General features: G+C 52.6%; 1 protein-coding gene across 2 annotated transcripts in view; it reads left to right on the top strand.

The window, feature by feature from the left end:
* Positions 1–20,155, top strand: part of ZFHX2 (zinc finger homeobox 2) — a 43,365-nt gene extending 23,210 nt beyond the window's left edge. For both annotated transcript variants that reach the window (XM_011990705.1, XM_011990704.1), the window contains exons 2-10: positions 5,652–7,741; positions 7,942–8,459; positions 9,306–9,546; positions 10,810–10,884; positions 11,253–11,311; positions 13,245–13,445; positions 14,042–14,168; positions 14,330–17,803; positions 18,065–20,155. In XM_011990705.1, coding sequence (XP_011846095.1) covers positions 5,701–7,741; positions 7,942–8,459; positions 9,306–9,546; positions 10,810–10,884; positions 11,253–11,311; positions 13,245–13,445; positions 14,042–14,168; positions 14,330–17,803; positions 18,065–19,044 — 7,716 coding nt within the window. In that variant the 5' untranslated portion in view covers positions 5,652–5,700 and the 3' untranslated portion in view covers positions 19,045–20,155. The remainder of the gene's footprint in view (positions 1–5,651; positions 7,742–7,941; positions 8,460–9,305; positions 9,547–10,809; positions 10,885–11,252; positions 11,312–13,244; positions 13,446–14,041; positions 14,169–14,329; positions 17,804–18,064) is intronic.
* The last annotated feature ends 4,110 nt before the right edge of the window (positions 20,156–24,265 follow it).

Below are 24,265 nucleotides of genomic sequence, written 5' to 3'. Positions count from 1 at the left end.
GGGAGGCAGAGGTTGCAGTGAGCTGAGATCACACCACTGCACTCCAGCCTGGGTGACAGAGCGAGACTCTGTCTCAAAAAAAAGAGAAAAAAGAAAAAGAAAGGGGTGAACAAAAGGAAAGCTGTTAGCCTCTGTGCAAACACCATACTCCACTCTATGATGGGAGACAGCCAAGAGAGAAGGAAAAGAACTACCCTCATTGAACACCCAACAAATGCACTTTACACATTACCTATCTGATCTTCACAACTGAGTAAGGAAAATATCATTATTCCCATTTTCCCAGATAAGGAGACTAAGGCTCCATAAGTAACTTCTCAAAGTTGCACAGCTAGTGAGTGGTGGAGCAAGGATTGAACCTGGCTCTCTGTGCGTGGATCCAAAGCCCATGTTCTTCCATTGCCCTAAAAAATAGAGCTCATCTAGTTATAGTTTATTTGCTGTTTACACCAAACAATCCCCCTTACTAGGGGTACACACATCTCATCCTTCCTGTTTCTCTTCCCCTTCTCTCCATGGTCTCCTCCTCTTGTAATCAACAGGTTGAGACAAAAAGGGGAGGAAGCCGAGGACAGTGAGTATGGAAGAATGCAATGCCTTAGGCAATAATTTAAGAGAGAGGAATTTAAAAAAAAAAAAAAAGGCCCTAAAATTGACTCTGAGTAAGGGAAAGTGGGTAGATTAAACAATTAGAAAAGTGAAAAGCAAAACTGTTAGGAAGGCCGGGCTCGGTGGCTCATGCCTGTAATCCCAGCAGTTTGGGAGGCCAACGCGGGCAGATTGTTTTAGCCTGGGAATCTAAGACCAGCCTGGGCAACATGGCGAAACCTTGTCTCCACAAAAAATACAAAAATTAGCTGGGCGTAGTGGCACGTGCCTGTAGTCTCAGCTACTGGGAGGGAGGCTGAGGTGGGAGGATCACCTAAGCCCAGGAGGCAGAGTCTGCAGTGAGACAAGATGGTGACACTGCACTCCAGCCTGGGAGACCAAGCGAAATCCTGTCTCAAAAAATGAAAAACAACTGTTGGGAAGGCCCTGATGTGAATATCATTGTATGCAAACTTGATGGTGCCCTGATAGGCTTCACTTCGAAAGCCTCTGCCATGGAGTTGGGTTTGGAGAAAAGGGAGGACAGTTTTGTTTTTTGGAGGGTAGTTAGGAAGGAAAAAGCCAGTCAGGTCCCGTTAGTCCTGCCAGCTCCTTGGCGACATTCCCTCTGTAACCACTAGGGAGCAGTAGTGTTTCTTTTCCTCTCTTGGTCAGCAAGAGGTGGGAGGGGGCTGCCTTGGAGTCCTGGTCTTGCTGGAGGATGGGAGGAAGCACCCCTGGTCAGCTTTGCCTCCAGTTCTGCTGGCCAGCCTGAATCCACGACCTGGCTCCTCTTCAGTGAGGAGCAGATTCTCTCCTTTCTCAGACTTCAGTTTTTTGGTCCTTCCTTTGCCCATGCCCTTTGTGTCTTGTAATTCTCCAATCCTTAAGTCTCACTGTTTCCCCGATTTTGCTCGGTCAGGGCCTGCCTTTTCAGCTTTCCACCTGTGTTTCTGCAACTTTACATCTGAGCCTCTTATCTCTGTCTCATCACATTTCTCTCTCAGTAGCTTTCTGGGTCCTAATGTGTATCTTCCCACCTCCCATGGAAGAATATTTGCAGCTCAGCAATTATGACTGTGTATATTTTTTTGTTTATAGGGCATTAACTCCCAGACTGAGCCTTGAAAGTAGCACTTCCAACCTTCCTTTCTCATCCTGAGAAGTAAATAGAGGCCTGGGTCTCGACGGAGGAAGAGGGCAATACCAAAAGGAAAAAATGTCTTCTGTTTCTCCACACCTTTCTCTTCATCTTCACCTTCCTCCCCTCTTCAGCCTTGTGAGGAAATAGTGCATTAGGGGAGGAGGGTAGAATGAAGGGGCAGCAGGGAACTCTGGAGACTAAGGGACATTTTGGAGCTGCAAGATTCATCTCAGGGGATGACTACACCCTCAGAACTCTCCACCCTCCCATGGCTCCAGGCCTCCCTCCTCCCATCCCCCTCAGTGGCAGCAGCCTTGTAATTTAAAGCTCTCTCTGTCGCCTCTAATGTGATCCTCTCGTTTTATTGACTCTCTCTGCCGTCTGTGGCGCCCCTTCACATCAATCTCCTCTCTAATCACACCGCCGCCACTGCCTGCTCTGTCTCCCCTAACCCCTCTCCTTCACAGAGGCCCCCAGCCCTTGCCTCTACCCAGGTCTTTCCTGGACTATCCCCAACCTCCACCCTACACCAGATCCACCCTCTTCCTTCTTCCTCCTCTTGCCTCCTTCAGAGGCAGCAACATCAGGGCCTTTCAGCAGTCGCCTTGTCGCTTTACCCACACCTGAGATGTGTCCGCAGGGACAGAGGATGCCCTTAAGGAAAGCCAGGAACTAAAGGGAAGAATGGCGATGGGTCTGAGAATGAGCAAGAATCTTGGTCTTGGGGGTGGCAGAAGGGGGATGACTCTTAGGCCTGTCCATTTCTGCGCTGTCTCCAGTTCAAGGTAGAAAGGGCAAAGAAAAGGACGTAGCAATTCAAAGAGGGAAGGAAGGAAAGATGGAGGAGTAAAAATGCAATGAGGGGAAAAAAAGTGAAAAAATAATTGCTGCAGCTAAAGGCTTGTAATAAATAGTGGGTGATGGGAGAAGCTCCAAGAAGGCGGAGGGGAAGTTGGGGTTGGGGGAGGATGTACTAAGGCAGAGATATATTTGCAATTGAAATTCTTTCCTAAAGAGGAGGAGGGTTAGGTTGGGAGGTGGGGAAGACATTTGCAATTTTAAATAGCTGCCAACCTACCCTCGGCCGATCAGAGTCTCACCTACAAGCTAGCCAAAAGCTAAGCTCCTTTGGTTTCTAGCTAGGAATCAGCTATGTCTTTTTCCATTTCTAGGAAATAGATGCTTTTGAGAGAGGATCTGGGAGTTACTGCAGGATTTGGGGCTTAGGTCTGCCTAGCCCTACTCTGAGCTGTGATCGAGCATGGTGAGTCAGGAGCCAGGAAGCAGCTGGTAGGCGTAGGGAGGGTGAACTCTAGCGCTTGGGCCGGCTGGGAGAGAGCACCCATCTGTGTGCAGCTCTTGGCGGCAGGGCCCAGGACAGGGCCTCTTGCCCAGAGTCAGTTATTCCCACCAGGTGGGGTAGTGGAAGGGTGGTGTGGCCCACCTGTGGGTGGCAATGGAATAACAGACCCTCACAAACCAGCACCCTTACCTCTTCCCCCCATGATGGATTCTGTAGGAGGAATACCTTTCTCCCTCAACTTGAGGGCTTCTGCTTTCTGGTTATCTAGAAATCAGCTCCCCTCAGTCCAATTCCTTCACTTCCCTTTTGGTTCTCCAACTCCCCTGACCTCCCCATCCCTTCCACCCCTTTCCCAGGTGCTGATTTGCATTTTCATTAGCATGCTAATCCCACCCCACTCAGCGTTCCTTAATGGCTCTGACTTCACGCCTGGCTAGACTCCCAGGAGGAGGAGGGAAGCAAGAATGGGGCCTTCAGGTTGGTTGGGGCTAGACTGAGGACCTATTCCAAATCAAAAACTCTGGAGGTGAGGATTAGAGGTAGCCCAGGAAAAGAGAGGCCATGCCCCTCGCCCCTTACGCGAAGCACTCTGGCCTGAAGCACTACCAGTTTAATCACTAGAGATCTGCTAATACAAGAGCTAGAGAGGATGTAGATGAGCCAATTGGGACCTTGGGGGAAGTATAGGATGGAGAGGCATGGGAATTGGTGAGTTTGAGCGGGAGGTTCCTGATTTAGAAGGGGAAAAAAAAAAAAAAAGGATGGGAGTCTTGGCGCTTCTGTCAGCTGGAGGGAGCCCAGGAATCCTCATTTCTTTCTTTTTTTTTTTTTTTTTTTTTTTTTTGGTGAGATGGAGTTTCGTTCTTGTTGCCCAGGCTCAAGTACAATGGCGTGGTCCCGGCTCACCACAACCTCTGCCTCCCAGTTTCAAGCCGCTCTCCTGCCTCAGCCTCCTGAGTAGCTGGGATTACAGGCATGCGCCACCACACCCAACTTTTTTTTTGTATTTTTAGTAGAGACAGGGTTTCACCATGTTGGCCAGGCTGGTCTCCAACTCCTGACCTCAGGTGATCTGCCTGCCTTGGCCTCCCAAAGTGCTGGGATTACAGATGTGAGCCACCACGCCCAGCCTGGAATCCTCATTTCTAGTCCTTTGGAGTCTCATTTTGCCTGTATTGTGTCCAAGGGACAGTCTAGCTGGGTGGAGAAGTCTAGACCACAACTTTGGGGTTTACTCAGTGCCCCATCAGTCCATTTCTAGTTTCACCATCTTGGAGCTGTGTGATCCTCAGTAGCTCACTTAACCTCTCTGTTTCTTGGATGCCCCATCTGTAAAATAAGGTTGCTGTGAGAGTAAATGAGATGATTAATATAAAGCATTTAACAGTGCCAGGACCATGGTATAAGTACCTTCATAACTATTAGTAATATTATTACTATTACTTATTATTTGTTACCTCTTTCGGGAGGAAGAGGAGGCAACAGACTAGTTGTTATCTTTCAGCTGACCAGAGAAGCTCCCATCTGTTCCACATGCTGTGACCAGAGATGGATCTGGAAGGCATTGGAGAGAAGCATGGTGCCTGCATGCCAGGGGAAATCAATTATGCCCTATCTCTGGCAAGACTTAGGGAATTTACCTCGTCAGGGTATGGAAAATCTGAGGGTCTTTCCTAGAATTCTGCCATTCAAAAGACACTGACTGTGGCAGGCATTGTTTTCTGTGCTAAAGATAGAGCAAGAACTAAAGCCTCCATTCTGACTGCTGGATGGAGAGAAAATACACTGTAGCGGGCAGTAGTGGAAGTGGGAGGTCAGTGTGGTGTCTGTTGTGTTAGTCCAGGAAAGAGATAATAATGGCCTGCCATCTGTGCTGCCCGGATTTCAGCGGGCCCCAGGATGGTGTTAGTGAAGGAGATAAATGGAGGGACTGACATGTTTTAGAGGTTGCTGTTGAATTGGATATGTCCAGTGGGTGAGGGCAAGATAAAACTTTGGGTTTTTAGCCTAAGCAACTGGATAAATGTTCGTACTAACTTCTGAGATAGGAAAGATGGGGAGGAGCAGGTTCAGGGGATAAATAAAGAGTTCTAGGCTGGGCGCGGTGGCTCACACCTATAATCCCAGCACTTTGAGAGGCCGAAGCAGGCGGATCACTTGAGGTCAGGAGTTAGAGACCAGCCTGACCAACATGGAGAAACCCTGTCTCTACTAAAACTACAAAATTAGTCAGGTGTGGTGGCGCATGCCTATAATCCCAGCTAATTAGGAGGCTGAGGCAGGAGAATTGCTTGAACCCAGGAGGCGGAGGTTGCGGTGAGCCGAGATCACGCCATTGCACTCCAGCCTGGGCAACAAGAACAAAACTCCATCTCAAAAAAAAAAAAAAAAAATTTAATTAATAAAATAAAATAAAATAAATGAAATGAAGAGTTCTGATATTTGACATATTACATTTTGAAGCCTATGAGACACTAAGTGAAATCTCAGGTTAGCAAAGTGGTGTCTAAGTCTGGTGTTCAGGGAAGAGGATGGGGCAGGAGTATCCAGAGATCTAGCTGCCCAGCTGGGGTCTCTGCAGCCTCACAGCACTGCTCTCTCCTTGTCTCCCTACAGGGTACTGGTTGTCACGCTGACATGAGCCCCCAGCACTCCTCCGTCTACCATGGCCACCCTTAACTCAGCCTCTACCACTGGTACCACCCCCTCCCCTGGGCACAATGGCCCATCCCCGCCTTTGGACACCTCCTCCTCCAGCATCCCCTCTGATCCTGTCACCAAAGATCCCCCTGCTGCCCCCTCCACGTCTGAGAACATGAGGTCCTCAGAGCCAGGGGGACAGCCCCTGGAGTCAGGCTGTGGCCTCGTCCCACCAAAGGAGATTGGGGAGCCCCAGGAAGGGCCTGACTGTGGTCACTTCCCACCAAATGACCCAGGGGTGGAAAAGGACAAGGAGCAGGAGGAGGAAGAAGAAGGGCTCCCTCCCATGGACCTGAGCAACCACTTATTCTTCACAGCTGGAGGTGAGGCCTACCTAGTGGCCAAGCTGTCCCTACCAGGTGACAGTGAACTCCTGTTACCAAAGGGCTTCCCCTGGGGTGAGGTAGGCATCAAGGAAGAGCCCAGTCTTCCCTTCCTTGCCTACCCACCCCCTTCACACCTCACTGCCCTTCACATCCAACATGGCTTTGACCCAATCCAAGGCTTTAGCTCTTCTGACCAAATTCTGTCCCATGATACCTCAGCACCATCTCCGGCTGCCTGTGAGGAAAGGCATGGAGCTTTCTGGAGCTATCAGCTGGCTCCAAATCCACCCGGAGATCCCAAAGATGGCCCCATGGGGAAGAGCGGGGTCAACCACGTGGCAGTCTTCTGGCTCTGCCTTCTGTGCCGCCTGGGTTTCAGCAAGCCCCAGGCCTTTATGGGTCACACACAGTCTCATGGGGTGAAGTTAACCCCTGCCCAATATCAGGGCCTGTCAGGTAGCCCAGCTGTGCTCCAGGAGGGGGATGAAGGCTGCAAGGCCCTCATAAGCTTTCTGGAACCAAAAGTCCCTGCTCGCCCCTCTTCCGACATACCCCTTGACAATAGCAGCACAGTGAACATGGAGGCGAATGTGGCCCAGACGGAGGATGGCCCCCCTGAGGCAGAAGTCCAGGCCCTTGTCCTCCTGGATGAAGAAGTCATGGCCCTGAGCCCACCCTCTCCATCCACAGCCACCTGGGACCCCAGCCCAACCCAAGCCAAAGAATCGCCAGTAGCAGCAGGCGAGGCAGGGCCAGATTGGTTCCCTGAGGGGCAAGAAGAGGATGGAGGGCTCTGCCCCCCACTCAACCAAAGCTCACCCACCTCCAAGGAGGGGGGCACTCTCCCTGCCCCAGTGGGCTCCCCCGAAGACCCCAGTGACCCACCCCAGCCCTATCGCCTAGCTGATGACTACACCCCAGCCCCTGCAGCCTTCCAGGGCCTCAGCCTGTCTAGCCACATGTCCCTGCTCCACTCACGCAACTCCTGCAAGACACTCAAGTGTCCCAAGTGCAACTGGCACTACAAGTACCAGCAGACCCTGGATGTGCACATGCGAGAGAAGCACCCTGAGAGCAACAGTCACTGCAGCTACTGCAGTGCTGGGGGCGCCCACCCCCGCCTTGCTCGTGGAGAGAGCTACAACTGTGGCTACAAACCCTACCGCTGCGATGTTTGCAACTACTCTACCACCACCAAAGGCAACCTCAGCATCCATATGCAGTCTGACAAGCACCTGGCCAACCTGCAGGGCTTCCAGGCGGGCCCTGGTGGGCAGGGAAGTCCACCAGAGGCATCACTCACACCCTCCGCGGGAGACAAAGAGCCTAAGACCAAATCATCCTGGCAGTGCAAGGTGTGCAGCTACGAGACGAACATCTCCCGCAACCTGCGCATCCATATGACCTCTGAGAAGCACATGCAGAATGTCCTAATGCTGCACCAGGGGCTGCCGCTGGGCCTGCCACCTGGATTGATGGGGCCAGGCCCTCCTCCCCCACCAGGCGCTACCCCCACTACCCACCCTGAACTCTTCCAGTACTTTGGGCCCCAGGCCCTAGGGCAGCCTCAGACTCCTTTGCCTGGCCCGGGGCTGAGGCCAGACAAGCCCCTGGAAGCCCAGCTGCTTCTCAATGGTTTCCACCACCTTGGAGCACCTGCCCGCAAGTTCCCCACACCCGGTAAGCTTCTGTGCTTCTTCCCTCTTCTGTCCTCCCCAGGGCCAAACTCTACTCCTTGCTTTCTCCCAAGGACCAACTCCCAACTTAGGTAACCGTAAGTCCCTCTGAGCACTATCCTACTCATTAACCCACCTCCCCACATAGTGAACCCACCCTGCCCCATTTCTTTCTTGGGCCACTAATCTGTCTCTGTCCTCTAGCCCCTGGAAGGCTATCCCCTGACGCCCACCTGCCTCCAAGTCAGCTTCTGGGTTCCTCATCCGACAGCCTGCCCACCTCACCACCCCCAGATGATAGCCCGTCCCTGAAGGTGTTTCGCTGCCTAGTGTGCCAGGTCTTCAGCACAGACAACCTGGAGCTGCTGCTCTACCACTGCAGCATAGGCCGGAGCCTCCCGGAAGCTGAATGGAAGGAGGTGGCTGGTGACACCCACCGCTGCAAGCTTTGCTGCTATGGCACCCAGCTCAAGGCCAACTTCCAACTCCACCTCAAGACTGACAAACATGCTCAGAAGTACCAGCTGGCAGCCCACCTGCGGGAGGGGGGTGGGGCCATGGGCACCCCTTCCCCAGTGTCCCTGGGAGATGGGGCTCTTTATGGGTCTGTCTCTCCGCTGCACCTGCGCTGCAACATCTGTGACTTTGAGTCCAACAGCAAGGAGAAGATGCAGCTGCATGCCAGGGGTGCAGCCCACGAAGAAAACAGCCAAATATACAAGGTGAGGCTGGGTCAGAAAGGGCCATCGGAAGAGGAGAAGGGAATGGGGACGGAGGGAGGAGATGCAGAATAAGAAAGTGATAGGAAAACCCTGGGTGACAAATGGAGAAAAAGGAAAGTATGCACCACGTAACAAAGTATGTACCAGGGTAACAAAGTGACAGATATGGAGAAAGAGACCAAAGAAGAGTAGACTCTGACAAGTGAAACAGACTTTATTCAGCTGTTCTAGTGTTTGGCCCTGGAGGGAGGGGTGGTGTCAGCTCAGTTTGTCATGTCACCAGAGGTTCAAGAGGATGGAACCAGACTCCATTTGCATGCTGGGAGGGAGTCCAGGAGTGGTAGGAGAAAGAGAAAGGGTTGGGGAGAGCAAGCAATAATAAGTAGGTGGTCATAGGAGGGAAAGGCGGGGGGTTCAGGAGGAGGAAGTGAGGGGTGGGGAGGGGGCTGCTGCTAGTCAGTCTCCCTTAGGGGAGGCAAGAAGTCCCCTGAGGCTACATGTGGTGCCTCACGCCTGTAGTCCTGGCACTTTGGGAGGCTGAGGCAGGAGAATCACTTGAAGTCAGGAGTTCAAGATCAGCCTGGCCAACATGGTGAACCCTCATCTCTACTAAAAATACAAAAATTAGCTGGGTGTGGTGCCCATGCCTGTAATCCCAGCTACTTGGGAGGCTGAGGCATGAGAATCACTGAACCCGGGAGGCAGAGGTTGCAGTGAGCAGAGATTGTGCCATTGCATTCCAGCCTGGGCAACAGGGCAAGACTCTCGGGGAAAAAAAAAAAGAAAGTCCCCTGAGATCTGGCATGTCCCTTCTGGGTCTGAGCCAGGCTCTTCCCATGATTCTAGTTTCTGCTGGAAATGGAGGGAGCAGAGGCAGGGGCAGAGCTGGGGCTATACCACTGCCTGTTGTGTGCGTGGGAGACACCCTCCCGCTTGGCTGTGCTGCAACACCTGCGCGCACCTGCCCACCGTGATGCCCAGGCCCAGAGGCGTCTGCAGCTGCTACAGAATGGCCCAGCTGCTGAGGAAGGACTCGCAGCTCTTCAGAGCATCCTAAGCTTCAGCCACGGGCAGCTCCGGACTCCCGGTGAGGAAGAGGGGACTGGAGAATAAGAGCTGGGCAGGGAGGGCAGCAGGATGTGGGGAGCACGGGGGCTGCGGAATTAGGGATACAAGGAAGTTTGAGAAGTGGGCCTGTGGGCCACCTATAGCAAATGGGAAGAAGCTGTGAAGGGATAAGACAGAATGAGCATGTCAGGCACCGTGGAGGCTACCTTGAGTAGAAGGGCAAAGAAGGGCAGCGGCTTTGCTGGGAGGGGGTGAAGAGGAACCACCTAGTGATTCTGAGTAGTGACTACTGTCCTAGTAATGCTGAAGGGTGGCAGGCTGGAGCTGGGCAGGAAGGAGAGATAACCTGTTTTGTGCTGGGCCAGCGCTTCTTGGAAGGAGATAGGAGCTGTGGGCATGATCCAAAGGCAGCAGGGATGAGAACAGGCCCCTGACAAGCTTCCCAGCCTCTTCCTGTCTCCTAGGAGGTCTTCAGCCCTAGGGCTGGGCTTAGAGTCACCCTTAGGCAGTTGAGGTTGTACCAGCAGAGGCCGGGAACAGCCATCCAGGCACCATTGATCCACAGGGTGCAGGAGAAGAGCCTGGAAGGCGCTGCCAGAGGTGGGCATGGGCATCGGGCTTTGTAGAGCCAGTGGTGGGCAAGGGCGAGGGCATGGGCAGCAGGAGCCAGGAACACGCAGCATTGACTGGTGCTAATTGAATTGCCAATATGCTGGCTGGAGTTAAGTGCCGGAGGGGCCCAGATCAATAGCTAACGATCCTGGCGCAGGGCTGAATGGAGTTAAGGAACTTTAACACTTTAATTAGGCTGCCACCGAAAATAAATTCCTACACATCTGTCAATTCTTACTTGAGTGGTAATCTCCTCTTCCAGCTAGACCTGCCACTTCCTGCTCACTGCAGCAGCTGCTTCCATTCAACTGAGGCTTCCTTCTTCAGTGCCCCTCCCACTACATTTCTGGGGCTTCCCACTTCCTGGGTCAGTTAAGACAGGGAGCTGAGTTTGATCTTGTTTCTGCTGTCTACTGCTGGACTTCTATAAAAGGATAGGAGCTGGACTCTCATAAAATGATCTCTTAGGCCCTACTAGTTCTAATACTGTAATTTTCCCTCTGTCTTCTGTGTGGATGTTTCTTGTTGGCTTCTCATACTCTCCTGCCTGCTGATTGATTCATCCATTTTCTCCTTCATTGACTGGCTGCTTGTCCTGCTTCCTCTGCCCTATGTCCTCCATTCCCTGATGCCACCCCTCTTTAAGCTGACTCTCCCCCATCCTACACAGGGAAGGCTCCTGTCACCCCCTTAGCTGAGCCACCCACCCCTGAGAAAGATGCCCAGAACAAGACAGAACAATTGGGTGAGTTGTTCTTCTGGTCTGTTTTCCCTCCCTTCCCCCCAGTACCTCCTACATTCTGAGATGCTCATGGGACCTTGCAGTAATCCAGGAGCCCAGCAATGTCTGTGCTCAAGGAGCAAAACTGATTAAAGAAAGGGCTCATCAGGGGGAAGGGAGGCTGAGCCACAAGAGGCTAGGCACTTCTGCCCTTTTTGAGAACTCAGACCTGACCATCCTACTGACCCCGAGTCAGCCCTTGCCAAGCCTCACCTATCTACTGAGTTTCCTGCCCTTTCCCTAGTGCCCAACTCCCTACCCTGGAAGCTGTCTGCTACAAATCATCTTGAGGGCTCTCAGGGTTCCTTAATCTCCTCTTCTTTCATCCTCAGCTTCAGAAGAGACAGAAAACAAGACTGGCCCTTCCAGAGACAGTGCCAACCAGACCACGGTCAGAATTGGGGTAACTGGGAAGAGCTGAAGTGGGGGCCTGGCTTTACTGAGATCTGCTCATATTCTAAAGGCAGACCTAATTTTGTCATGCTTTGACTTATTTCACTCAGAATAGCACAGTTAAGAAATTCCACCCAGGTCCAGTTCCACATGTTCAGCACTTTGAGGGGCAGAGCTGGCCCAGCAGGGTCAAGCACAGAGGGAGATGATAGGAGGGAGACAGCAGGAACTTGAGGGAAAGATGAATAAAGGAATTGTGCTGAGAGTAGGAAAGAGTGGGGGTACATGTTGGAAGCAGGAGAGGAAAGCAGTAAAGAAATGAAAAGAGAAAGGCAAAAGCAAACAACCAGCTACTGCCCAGCTCTTTATCCCTCCGGAGCAGAAAGACAACAAGACACCAGTGTTCCTACCCTACAAAACGCCCTGAGCCTGGATGGAACTGTCCTGGCACCCCCTTCCTAAGGGTAGAGGCACCAACCAAATGATTCACGCTGACAGCATGTGCCACAAATCTCTAAATCCCCAGGACTCAGACCTAGGCAGCACCTAGGAATGGCAGCTCTGTGGCCTGAAAGTTGGTTCTAAGGGGATTCCCAGCCTCAGGTTTGAGATGCCATCCTGTGCCTCACAGCTCTCCAAACTGGACTGCAATATGTAACATTTATTGTTATTGCAATACGCAGTGTTACTGCATTACTGCAAGCTGAAGTAATGCCTTATGTCCTCAGCATCTTTTCTTCCTAACTCCGGCTCCCATCAACAGACCTCTTCCAGATGTCTGCTCCAGGGGCTAGGTGCATTAAGATGAGCATCCAGATCCCCTTCCTTTATGGTCATCCACTCCCTGACACACAGGCCTGTGCCACTGGTGCCAGCCTGGATGCAGGCTGGGCAGGTCTGGCAGTCAGGTGATGGTGGAGCCTCTGGCAGCCTCACCCCTCTGGAAGTGTGGCTAAGAATGTGCTGAGAGGGCCGGGCCAGAATTTTCCTGGGCCACTCGGGAAGCTGTGGTGTTTATTCACATTAGGAAAAAGAAGAAGGAAAAAGAAAGATGGAAAATAAGGTGGGAGCTGCTGAGCCTGAGGGAGGATGAGCTGGCTTCTGAGCAGACAGGTAGGGCCCCTCTTCAGGTGACAGTTCACAGAGGCAGAGTGGGCAGGGACAAGAAGCCTCTGGGTCCAGAAAATGCCCAGAGGAAATGGAACCATTTCACAGAGAAGACACAGGCAGGATAGGATAGATAAGAAAAGAAAACTAAACCCAAGGTGGGGGCAGTAGGTACAGAGCCATCTGTTAGCTGGAGAGTTGAGGCACGCAGCAAAGACTGGGAAAGACACACCAAAGAAAGGCAGAGAAATCAGGATGGTGGAAGAGGGCCAAACAAAGAAGAAGTACAAGGTAGCGGCCTAAGCTAGGCCTTTGTCCCAGTCCAAGGGAAAGTGGGGAGGAGCCAGCTCTCAGGACAGTGGCTGGAGGCTGGGTCTGCTGTAATGCTTTCCTATCTGGCTAGTTCCTCTTAAATTAGGAGTGAGAGGCCAATCGTGGTGGCTCACGCCTATAATCCCAGCACTTTGGGAAGCCAAGACGAGTAGATCACCTGGGGTCAGGAGTTCAAGACCAGCCTGGCCAATGTGGCAAAACCCTGTCTCTACTAAAAAAATACAAAAATTAGCTGGGCATGGTGGCACACGCCTGTAATCCCAGCTGCTCGGGAGGCTAAGGGCAGGAGAATTGCTTGAACCTGGAAGGTGGATGTTGCAGTGAGCTGAGATCACGCCACTGCACTCTGGCCTGGGTGACAGAGCCATACTCCATCTCGGAAAAAAAAAAAAAAAAACGGAGTAGGTGCCAGTGCTGCATCCAAAGGACTATGTGATGATGGATCCCATCCTTCCCTGACACTTCCTCCACTGCCCATATGTACCCTCCAGGTATACTGCTGTCCATACTGCAGCTTCCTGAGCCCAGAGTCCAGCCAGGTGAGGGCTCATACACTCTCCCAGCACGCGGTGCAGCCCAAGTACAGATGCCCACTGTGCCAGGAACAGCTGGTGGGCCGACCTGCCCTGCACTTCCACCTTAGCCACCTTCACAACGTGGTGCCCGAGTGCGTTGAGAAGCTGCTGCTTGTAGTGAGTACAGGCTGGGTGAGGATGGTCCAACGAGGCCTTATTATGGCTATGCAGGAGGGGAGGAAGAGGCAGGGGTATTCAGGCAAGTGCGTGTGTTGGGGGCACGGAACATTCAGGCAAGTGCATGTGTTGGCTGGCTGAGGATGGTCTGACAAGGTCTTGTTAGGGCCGTCCAGGAGGGGAGGAAGAGGCAGGAGTATTCAGGCAAGTGCATGTGTTGGTGACAAAGGTTGAAGTTGGATTTTAGAGAGGGAGACTCAGAACTGAGCTTGTCTAGCTGCCTCTACTCAGAGATGAGAAAACTCGGCTTCTGTTTCACTTCCATTAAGTCCTGAGAAGAGTTGCTGAACAGCAGGCACCAGCCTGCCAGAACGATGACTTCCGGCTTGGGGAAAGAAGCCAGATAAGAGAGGCAGCAGCCCAGGCTCTCTCATCTGTAGCAAAAGCAGCAATTAGGTGGGAGGTTTGTCCAGACAGGAGGCTGGATCTGTGGAAAGGGATCTCGGCACAGGTACAGGTGTAGGGCAGATGGGTCAGGAGTGGCGTAGGGGCAGTGGCGGGTAGTGGTGAAGTCACTAGGCTTTTTCCCATTGCAGGCTACAACTGTAGAAATGACATTTACAACCAAAGTGCTGTCTGGACCCACATTAAGCCCTCTGGACGATGGCCAAGAACCCCCAACTCATGGGCCAGAGCCTACACCCAGCAGAGACCAGACAGCAGGTAGGGAATGGAACAGCAAGCCTCCCAAGGTACCAGGAAAGGGGACTCCATGGGCCATCTGAAGATGACTGAGGCCAAGGTCAACTGCCCTGGTATTGAGTGGGTGGGGTCTGGCTTAAACGAAGTTCCCTGCTTATTGTACCTTCTTCTCTCTCCCCTAGAAGGCCCTAACCTGACCCCAGAAGCCAGTCCAGATCCTCTTCCTGAGCCTCTCTTGGCCTCAGTTGAGGCCCCAGACAAACCCTCGGGAAGTCCTGGTCAACCCCCTTCTCCAGCCCCATCTCCAGTCTCTCAGCCTGATGCGCAAGCTGAAGACATAGCTCCTCTGCCTACCATGGCTGAGGAGGAAGAGGGGACCACTGGGGAGCTCCGCTCTGCAGAGCCAGCTCCAGCTGACTCTCGCCACCCTCTGACCTATCGGAAAACCACCAACTTTGCCCTGGACAAGTTTCTGGACCCTGCCCGGCCCTATAAGTGCACTGTGTGTAAGGAGTCCTTCACCCAGAAGAATATTCTATTGGTTCATTATAATTCTGTCTCCCACCTGCATAAGATGAAGAAGGCTGCCATTGACCCCTCTGCCCCTGCCCGGGGAGAGGCTGGTGCCCCACCTACCACCACTGCTGCCACAGACAAGCCCTTTAAGTGCACAGTCTGCCGAGTCTCCTACAACCAGAGCTCCACCCTGGAGATCCATATGCGGTCAGTTCTGCATCAGACTCGCTCTCGGGGAACCAAGACTGATTCCAAGATTGAAGGGCCAGAACGCAGCCAAGAAGAGCCCAAGGAAGGCGAGACAGAGGGGGAGGTGGGCACTGAGAAGAAGGGCCCTGACCCCAGTGGCTTCATATCTGGATTGCCTTTCCTGTCCCCTCCCCCACCTCCCTTGGACCTGCATCGATTCCCAGCCCCTCTCTTCACCCCACCAGTCCTGCCCCCCTTCCCTCTGGTGCCCGAATCACTGCTTAAGCTCCAGCAGCAGCAGCTGCTCCTGCCCTTCTACCTCCATGATCTCAAGGTGGGGCCCAAGCTGACACTAGCTGGGCCTGCACCTGTGCTGTCCCTGCCAGCTGCCACCCCTCCTCCTCCACCCCCACCTCCCAAGGCTGAGCTGGCTGAGCGGGAGTGGGAGCGGCCCCCCATGGCCAAAGAGGGCAATGAGGCAGGGCCTTCCTCACCCCCCCACCCATTGCCCAACGAGGCTGCCCGCACTGCAGCCAAAGCCCTTCTAGAAAACTTTGGCTTTGAGCTGGTGATCCAGTACAATGAAGGGAAGCAAGCTGCGCCCCCTCCCCCTACCCCACCCCCACCTGAGGCCCTCGGGGGTGGGGACAAGCTGGCCTGTGGGGCCTGTGGGAAACTCTTCTCCAATATGCTTATCCTCAAGACACATGAGGAACATGTCCACCGCCGCTTTCTGCCCTTTGAAGCTCTGAGCCGTTATGCTGCTCAGTTTCGAAAGAGCTATGACAGCCTATACCCGCCCCTTGCAGAGCCCCCCAAACCTCCTGATGGGTCTCTGGATTCACCTGCTCCCCATCTGGGCCCACCCTTCCTGGTCCCAGAGCCTGAGGCAGGGGGGACCCGTGCCCCTGAAGAGCGAAGTCAAGCAGGGGGACACTGGCCCATAGAGGAGGAAGAAAGCTCCAGAGGGAATCTTCCTCCCCTGGTGCCTGCCGGCCGCCGGTTCTCCAGAACCAAGTTCACAGAGTTCCAGACCCAAGCCCTGCAGTCTTTCTTTGAGACTAGTGCCTACCCCAAAGACGGAGAGGTGGAGCGACTCGCAAGTCTGTTGGGTCTCGCTAGCCGTGTGGTGGTGGTGTGGTTCCAGAATGCCCGCCAGAAAGCACGCAAAAATGCCTGTGAGGGTGGGTCCATGCCAACCGGAGGAGGCACTGGGGGAGCCTCTGGCTGCAGGCGTTGCCACGCCACTTTCTCCTGTGTTTTTGAGTTGGTGCGCCACCTCAAGAAGTGCTATGATGACCAGACCCCTGAAGAGGAGGAGGAAGAGGCAGAGAGAGGGGAAGAGGAGGAAGAGGTGGAAGAAGAAGTAGAGGAGGAACAGGGCCTTGAACCCCCTGCAGGGCCTGAGGGTCCATTACCAGAGCCTCCAGATGGGGAGGAGCTGAGCCAAGCAGAGGCAACAAAGGCAGGAGGCAAAGAGTCTGAAGAGAAGGCTACTCCATCACCTTCCCCAGCCCACACCTGTGACCAGTGTGCCATTTCTTTCTCCAGTCAGGACCTCCTGACCAGTCACCGCCGACTACATTTCCTGCCATCTCTGCAGCCCAGTGCTCCTCCCCAACTCCTAGATCTGCCCTTGCTGGTGTTTGGGGAAAGAAACCCCCTGGTGGCAGCCACCTCACCAATGCCAGGGCCACCTCTCAAACGGAAGCATGAGGACGGCAGCTTGTCCCCCACAGGCAGTGAAGCAGGGGGAGGAGGGGAGGGCGAGCCCCCCAGGGACAAGCGCCTGCGTACCACCATCTTGCCTGAGCAGCTTGAGATCCTGTACCGTTGGTACATGCAGGATTCCAACCCAACACGCAAGATGCTCGACTGCATCTCCGAGGAGGTGGGGCTCAAAAAGCGAGTGGTACAGGTCTGGTTCCAGAATACTAGGGCCCGGGAGAGGAAAGGCCAGTTTCGAAGCACCCCTGGGGGAGTGCCTAGTCCAGCAGTGAAACCGCCTGCCACAGCCACCCCTGCATCCTTGCCCAAGTTCAACCTCTTATTAGGCAAGGTAGATGATGGCACTGGAAGGGAGGCCCCAAAGAGGGAAGCACCTGCTTTTCCCTACCCCACTGCCACCCTTGCTTCTGGGCCCCTGCCTTTCCTACCACCTGGGAAAGAGGCCACCACCCCAACACCAGAGCCACCTCTACCTCTCCCACCTCCCCCTCCACCCAGTGAGGAAGAGGGCCCAGAGGAACCACCTAAAGCTTCTCCAGAGAGTGAGGCTTGCAGTCTGTCTGCAGGAGATCTGAGTGATTCATCTGCTTCCAGCCTAGCTGAACCAGAATCCCCTGGGGCTGGAGGGACCAGTGGGGGACCTGGAGGTGGGACTGGTGTTCCAGACGGAATGGGGCAGCGGCGCTACAGGACCCAGATGAGCAGCCTGCAGCTGAAAATCATGAAAGCCTGCTATGAAGCTTACCGCACCCCTACCATGCAGGAGTGTGAGGTTCTGGGAGAGGAGATTGGGCTGCCCAAGAGAGTCATCCAGGTCTGGTTCCAGAATGCTCGTGCCAAGGAAAAGAAGGCCAAACTACAGGGGGCAGCCGCTGGGAGCACTGGAGGCAGCAGTGAGGGCCCCTTAGCAGCCCAGCGCACTGACTGCCCCTATTGTGATGTCAAGTATGATTTCTATGTCTCCTGCCGAGGCCATCTCTTTTCCCGTCAGCACCTGGCCAAGCTCAAGGAGGCAGTCCGAGCCCAGCTGAAGAGTGAAAGCAAGTGCTACGACTTGGCCCCGGCACCTGAGGCTCCCCCAGCTCCCAAGGCCCCACCTGCGACCACACCTGCCTCCGTGCCCCTCGGGGCTGCCCCAACCTTGCCTCGCCTGGCCCCGGTCCTCTTGTCTGGTCCAGCTCTGGCTCAGCCCCCGCTGGGCAACTTAGCTCCTTTCAATTCAGGTGAGTAGGGAGGCTGGGAGGAGCTGGACTTCAGAGAACATCCCCCTCTAATGACATGCCCTTCCTTTTCCTTCCTGATTCTTCCCATGTCCAATCTCCTGTGGCCCTCCTTTGCGTCAGGCTCTTGGGGGAAAGAAGGGAGGGAAGGGGCATGGAAATCCGGTGCTGGGAATGGGTGTGTGTGGCTGGAGATGGCCTATGGCAGAAAGAATGATGGGACAGGAGATGGCTAATCCTTCATCCTTCCTTTCATCTTCCTAGGCCCAGCAGCTTCCTCAGGCCTCCTCAGCCTCGCCACTTCGGTCCTGCCTACCACCACAGTGGTCCAGACTGCTGGTCCAGGCCGCCCCTTACCTCAGAGACCCGTGCCCGACCAAACCAACACCTCCACAGCAGGCACCACTGACCCTGTCCCGGGCCCTCCTACTGAGCCCTTGGGGGACAAGGTCTCCGGTGAGCGAAAGCCAATTGCAGCCCCCACCAGCTCCTCCAATGATGCCCTCAAGAACCTCAAAGCATTGAAGACCACTGTCCCAGCCCTGTTAGGGGGTCAGTTCCTGCCCTTTCCATTGCCCCCTGCTGGGGGAACAGCACCGCCAGCTGTCTTTGGTCCCCAGCTACAGGGGGCCTACTTCCAACAGCTCTACGGCATGAAGAAGGGGCTATTTCCCATGAACCCCGTGATACCTCAGACCCTCATTGGGCTGCTACCGAATGCCCTCCTCCAGCCGCCACCCCAGCCCCCTGAGCCCACAGTCACAGCACCTCCAAAGCCTCCTGAACTGCCCACTCCAGGGGAGGGGGAGGCTGGTGAGGTTGATGAGCTGCTGACAGGCAGCACTGGCATCTCCACCGTGGATGTAACTCATCGCTACCTTTGCCGCCAGTGCAAGATGGCATTTGACGGGGAGGCCCCAGCTACTGCCCACCAGAGATCCTTCTGCTTCTTTGGGCGGGGCTCTGGGGGCTCCATGCCACCCCCATTGCGGGTGCCCATCTGTACCTACCACTGCCTGGCATGTGAGGTGCTGCTGAGTGGGCGTGAAGCCCTGGCCTCCCACCTGCGCTCCTCGGCCCACAGGCGCAAGGCAGCCCCACCTCAAGGGGGCCCACCCATCTCCATCACCAACGCCGCCACTGCTGCCTCGGCTGCTGTGGCTTTTGCCAAAGAGGAAGCAAGATTACCTCACACGGACTCCAACCCAAAAACTACTACTACCTCTACACTTCTAGCTTTATAAACAGATAAACCAAGATGGGGAAGAGGGGAGGGCCTCAGGGTTCCCTCTTGTACCCCAAGGGGTGTTTGGTGGGAGCTCAAATCCCTCACCCCACCCCCTGGCCCCGCCCACCTCACGGGAACTATTCAGTTCCCACCCTCAGTGGGCACCACACACCCCACCTCCAGCAGAGTCCTGCCTCCTCCCAATCCCCACAGACACACACACTGATCCTCATCCTCAGCTCCTTGCAGATGTAGCCCTTGCCCATCTTCACAGACACATACACCCATCTTGGCACCCTGATTATTCATACATGTCTGCCTACCACACACAAAATATATCCTTGGTTCTATCTTCCTTTTCCTCACTGAATTCCCAGCTCCCCATCCCCATAAATGCATACACATACATGCACACACACATGTTATCCCATGATGTTCCACTGAGAAAACACCAAAAAATTTTGAAAAAGAAGATAAAAAGAAGAAAAAGAAGAAACGAAAAAGAAAGCCCAAGGCCAAGAAGGGGGAAGGAAAACAAACTTGCCACCCCCTCTTTTCCTTCCTAACCCTTTGTCTAGAGCACCATACTGCTCACAAACTCTTTCCAAATGCTCAGTTGGCTCCCAAAGTTGGAGCCTGGGATGGGCAGGGAGCCCACAAAACTCTAACCAAACTGGAGGCTGGCATGGGGGAAGTGCTTCTGGTTCACTCTCCCTACCCTCTCCCTCCTAACCCTCTTCTTGCCTGACAGGGGAGCCCCTGCGGCCTGGACTCTAGGGGATGCTGCCACCAGAAACCCCTCTGCCAATCCCTACCCTGCACCCTGGGAACTGCAGTAACTTATTCTCAAAGGCTTTAAACACAGAGATCCTCTCAGCAGCCGTGGGCCCGCCCCTTGTCCTAGCCCTGCCACATAAGGGTCCAGCCTCCAGGGACAGGCACTGCCCACCAACGGCAAATCCAAAGTTATTTAAAAAAAAAAAAAAAAAAAACTGAAACACAACCAAAAAAACGAGAGCGAGAGACAGTGCGTGCACACGCACACAAAAGAGAGAAATGGAGACCAGAGGAATGAACTAAAGAAAAACATAAACTTGGAAAATACAGGAAAAAAAAAAAGAAAACTCTCCCATCAAACAAGTGTTTTTTTCCTATTTGTGTCACTCCCTACTCCCTGTCCCACCCCTACCCCCCGGTTTAAGGGTTTCTTTAAACCACCTCATCTTTGGAAGATCAAACAGCTTTAGTTCCTTGCTATGGGTCTGGTGGTCCTCGAAGGACTGAAGTCAGTGCAACCTTCCCCTGGCTATGCCCAGTCTCAGAGGTGGGAGCTGGCAATATAGGGAGAAGAGCCTGAACTCTGGGGAGAGACATGTCGCAGTTCCCTGAATTGGGTATTTATTAGGACAGGTAATAGCCCTTCATTTCTAGCTATGAGTTAGAAAAGTCAGTGTCATCAGTGTCACCAAAAGTATCTTGGCAGTCCCAGGAAGAAAGGGGTGAGGGGGGTATTTAATTTCTGAATCTGAGATCTGCCTTTCTTTCATCTCCTACCTTTTCCTTGCATTTACTTTTTTCACAAACTCCTAATCCTATTGCCCTCCCTAGAGGCCCACCTTTGCTGGATCCCTTGTTCCCTTCCCCCCAATCTCCTTTTCTTCCCCCTTGTCCTCTGCCCTTGCTCCTGCTCCCTCCAGTCCAGCCCAGCCCAGCTCCTCCATTAAGCAGCAGCTGTTGGAAGCATTCCCAAGGGAGTCAGGATCCGTCCATGACACTCATGGGGGTCTAGAGCTGATAGGAATTGAGGGGATGAGGTGGGCAAGAAGATGACTGAAGCACAGGTCAATCTTTGATAGGGTGTTATCACCAAGGGAACCAACAGAACCTAGAAGAATGTTCCCTACCCCTAAGCAAATGGTTTCTATAGCCATCGGGTGATCATTCTGGCAATACTAAAGCCCAGCTAGTGTGGGGTAGAGAAGTCCATGTTTTCTTTTAGCAAAGAAAAGTCTGCAAAATTCCCATGTCCTCCAGATAGTTTTTCCTACTACTCTTGTACCTAAGACCACTTCTCTTTCAAGGTGTTCTCCTTCCATCCTCTCTCCCCTTCAGACTGTTGCTTTATCATTATCCATTTCATATTCTCATACAAATTCGCCCAGCCCTGGGATTTAGGTTTTCTGCTCTATCAGTCACATCACTCTGTGAACATGTTAATACTGAAGCAGTGTCTTACATGTGGACAGGATGGGAGGGGAGAGAAAATTCAGCTCAGTCAGTAGCCCCCATATATTCCGTGAGTCTCACTTCCTCTCCCATTCACCTCTAAAATACTCCAACTCTAACAAACTAGGGGTGGGGTGGAGTTAGTTTTCTAACTAACAGCAAATTAGGTGGAGTTAGTTTTGTAATTCCACCCCAATTTCTGATACCAAAAATGCCAGTCACAAATCTAGGCAACAGGAGAGAAACTGGCCACCTGGGTCTTGCGCTCACTGCCACCTTTCTTTCCCTGCCTTTCTGGTACTCCTCCCTCCCTGTCCTTTTCTCTCTCCTGTTGAAATTCTGTGTATAAAACTATTTTCTTAGCAGCATGTATCTGAGGAAAGAAGATTTTCCACTTGTGCTTTCTGGGAATGTGACTTGTGTATAAAAGTTGGAAACCAAAAACAATTTAGAACAAAAACGAGAAAAAGGAAACGTTTTAAAGAAATCATCGACAAACACCTGGCATGGAATGGTTAGAGGTGTGGTGTCCTGTATCTTAAGAATTTACAGGCCAGGCGCGGTGGCTCAAGCCTGTAATCCCAGCACTTTGGGAGGCCGAGACGGGTGGATCACAACGTCAGGAGATCGAGACCATCCTGCCTAACACGGTGAAACCCTGTCTCTACTAAAAAATACAAAAAACTAGCCGGGCAAGGTGGCGGGCGCCTGTAGTCCCAGCTACTCGGGAGGCTGAGGCAGGAGAATGGCGTGAACCCAGGAGGCGGAGCTTGCAGTGAGCTGAGATCCGGCCACTGCACTCCAGCCTGGGCGACAGAGCAAGACTCCGTCTCAAAAAAAAAAAAAAAAAAAAAGAATTTACAGCCAGGGTAGGTTGGCTTTAGTTTGAACTATGAGTGTTTTCACCAAGAGTTGATGTAACCAGAAATCCCCCATCCTCTTGTCACGCAACATGTTCTTTTACACCCAATACCCTGGCCTGGCAATACCGTGTGCAGTCCCAACAGTACATATGAGCTGATGCTAAGTAACTGTACTTACCTGGAACCCTGGAATTTGGGGGGCAAAAGAGCAAGCCTTTTATTCCAGGCATAATAGCACCCATCTGCTTAATTCTTTGTACTTGTTTCTTAACCACTTTCAGGGCTTATAGACCAGATCACTGATTCTCCAAATCTCCACCACCGTGATCTGTCTTAAGACAGTCATTCATCCCTGGAAAGATACGTAAATCTGAAATACAGAGCTCCATGTATATAACTATACCAGTGAAACAAACACACCCTCAGAAACAGCAGCAGACCCCAGCAGAGGGGGCTGCAGAGAAACACACCAGTGCCAGCAAGGATGGGGCCCCATGGGCATATGTATAAGTACAAGGGACATACCCCAAGACCTATGACCTATACTCCCATAAGCAGAAACACCCTCCAACACATGCTAATTTTCCTCACACAAAAGTAGGTAGAAAAAACTTATAAACACAGAAAGTGAGAGGAAAAAGTAACCAGTAAGAGGAAAAGTGACCAAATGTTGAGTATTAACATATGGGGAGAGGATCTGCTAAGGAGTGTGTAACAACTCACCTGCCGAATCAACTAGCCCTGAAAATGGATGGGCACTGGGCCCATACCCAGCCGTTGCTGGCAGTCAAGAGGTGACGGGGGGATGGCAGCAGCGAGGGCACGCACATGGTTGGGGGGTCTGCTCCCCTCCTCACAGTCACAAAAAGCAAACAAAAAACCCTACGGGGAGAGGACCTTAAATTATTCTGGACATCAGGGAAGAGATATGTAGGAGGCAAATTAGGAGGAAACTTTCGGGAAAACTCATGTGATATCACCATGAAACACAGGGTAAACTTTGGTGAATGGCCAGGTATTGGGGGACCATTTCTCTCAGAAGCAACCAGTCAGAAACTTATAAGCCATGAAAGCGTCATTTCTAGAAGACTGAGTTGGGAAGAAATGCCTTTATACTGAGAAAGCTCTTGCTACAAGTCCATAGACCCAGCCTCAGGGTCTACAGGATTATAGCTCAGATACATTATAAAAAGATCAGACGAAGGCAAATTTGAGAGAGGACATTTGCAGAAGACCTAGACCATGGCCCACCAAGTCTGGGGAAAGATAGGAAGTAATCATGAAGGCAATTCCTCTTGAGAGAAACTACACGTTATGGGAAGAACATAAAATTGCAATTGTGTGACCACCCAGTGATGCTCCTTGATATACAGGACCCAGACAGCCCTCACACAAAGCACAGACAAGGGGTAAATGTCATTATTCTCTGTCAGAAGTCTGAGTATGGTATTTCTTGCAATTCCACAGCCATGGAAAGAAGTCTGGCCAGAAGCTAATGGGGAAGCAGGTTGAGTATAGGTAGACCAGAGCAAGCTGAACCTGTCCAAGAAGAGGGGGAAAGGTGATACAGCACCCGAGGTTGACTCATAATCCCACCCAACTACACACATATTCTTACACAAACAATGGCTAAGACATTGCAACCAGTAATCAGCAGGGGCTCAGTACTGTCCCATATCTACAAGTCCTCCCTGATACCAAACCCTGCACTAAGTCTTCTCAATTGGACATGAAGAATGACCCATGCGGTGCTCATTTCCAGATGTCTCCACCAAGTGCTCAAACAACAGCATCCTCTGCCATTTGCTGAGTATCAGCAGTAGGCTGAGTTGTACTCTGTGGATCCCTACTTCCATTACCCAGAACCCAGGCCTGCCTCCAGGACCCATCTTGTACCTAGCCACAAAATCTACACAATTTTGACTTGATCACAGAGAATAATCTCTTGGCAATGTTCCTAAGCTAGTGATTCTCAATGATGAGGTTTCAGAAACCCACAGGCAGCCAGTCATCAGAATCTGGGGGGTGAAGGAAGAGTGAATTTTGAAAGTGTTCCCTAAAGGATTCTTCTGTGGTAACTACTGCCAATGAGGATCATTGTTCTAACAAGTTACATTTGCTGGATTCAACCTCACAATCTCTCCTTTT

Source organism: Mandrillus leucophaeus, unplaced genomic scaffold, assembly GCF_000951045.1.
Source record: "Mandrillus leucophaeus isolate KB7577 unplaced genomic scaffold, Mleu.le_1.0 Scaffold380, whole genome shotgun sequence".
Taxonomy (NCBI): Eukaryota; Metazoa; Chordata; class Mammalia; order Primates; family Cercopithecidae; genus Mandrillus; species Mandrillus leucophaeus.
The sequence above is the reverse complement of the archived record's forward strand: the minus strand, read 5'-3'. Positions and strand labels throughout refer to the sequence as shown.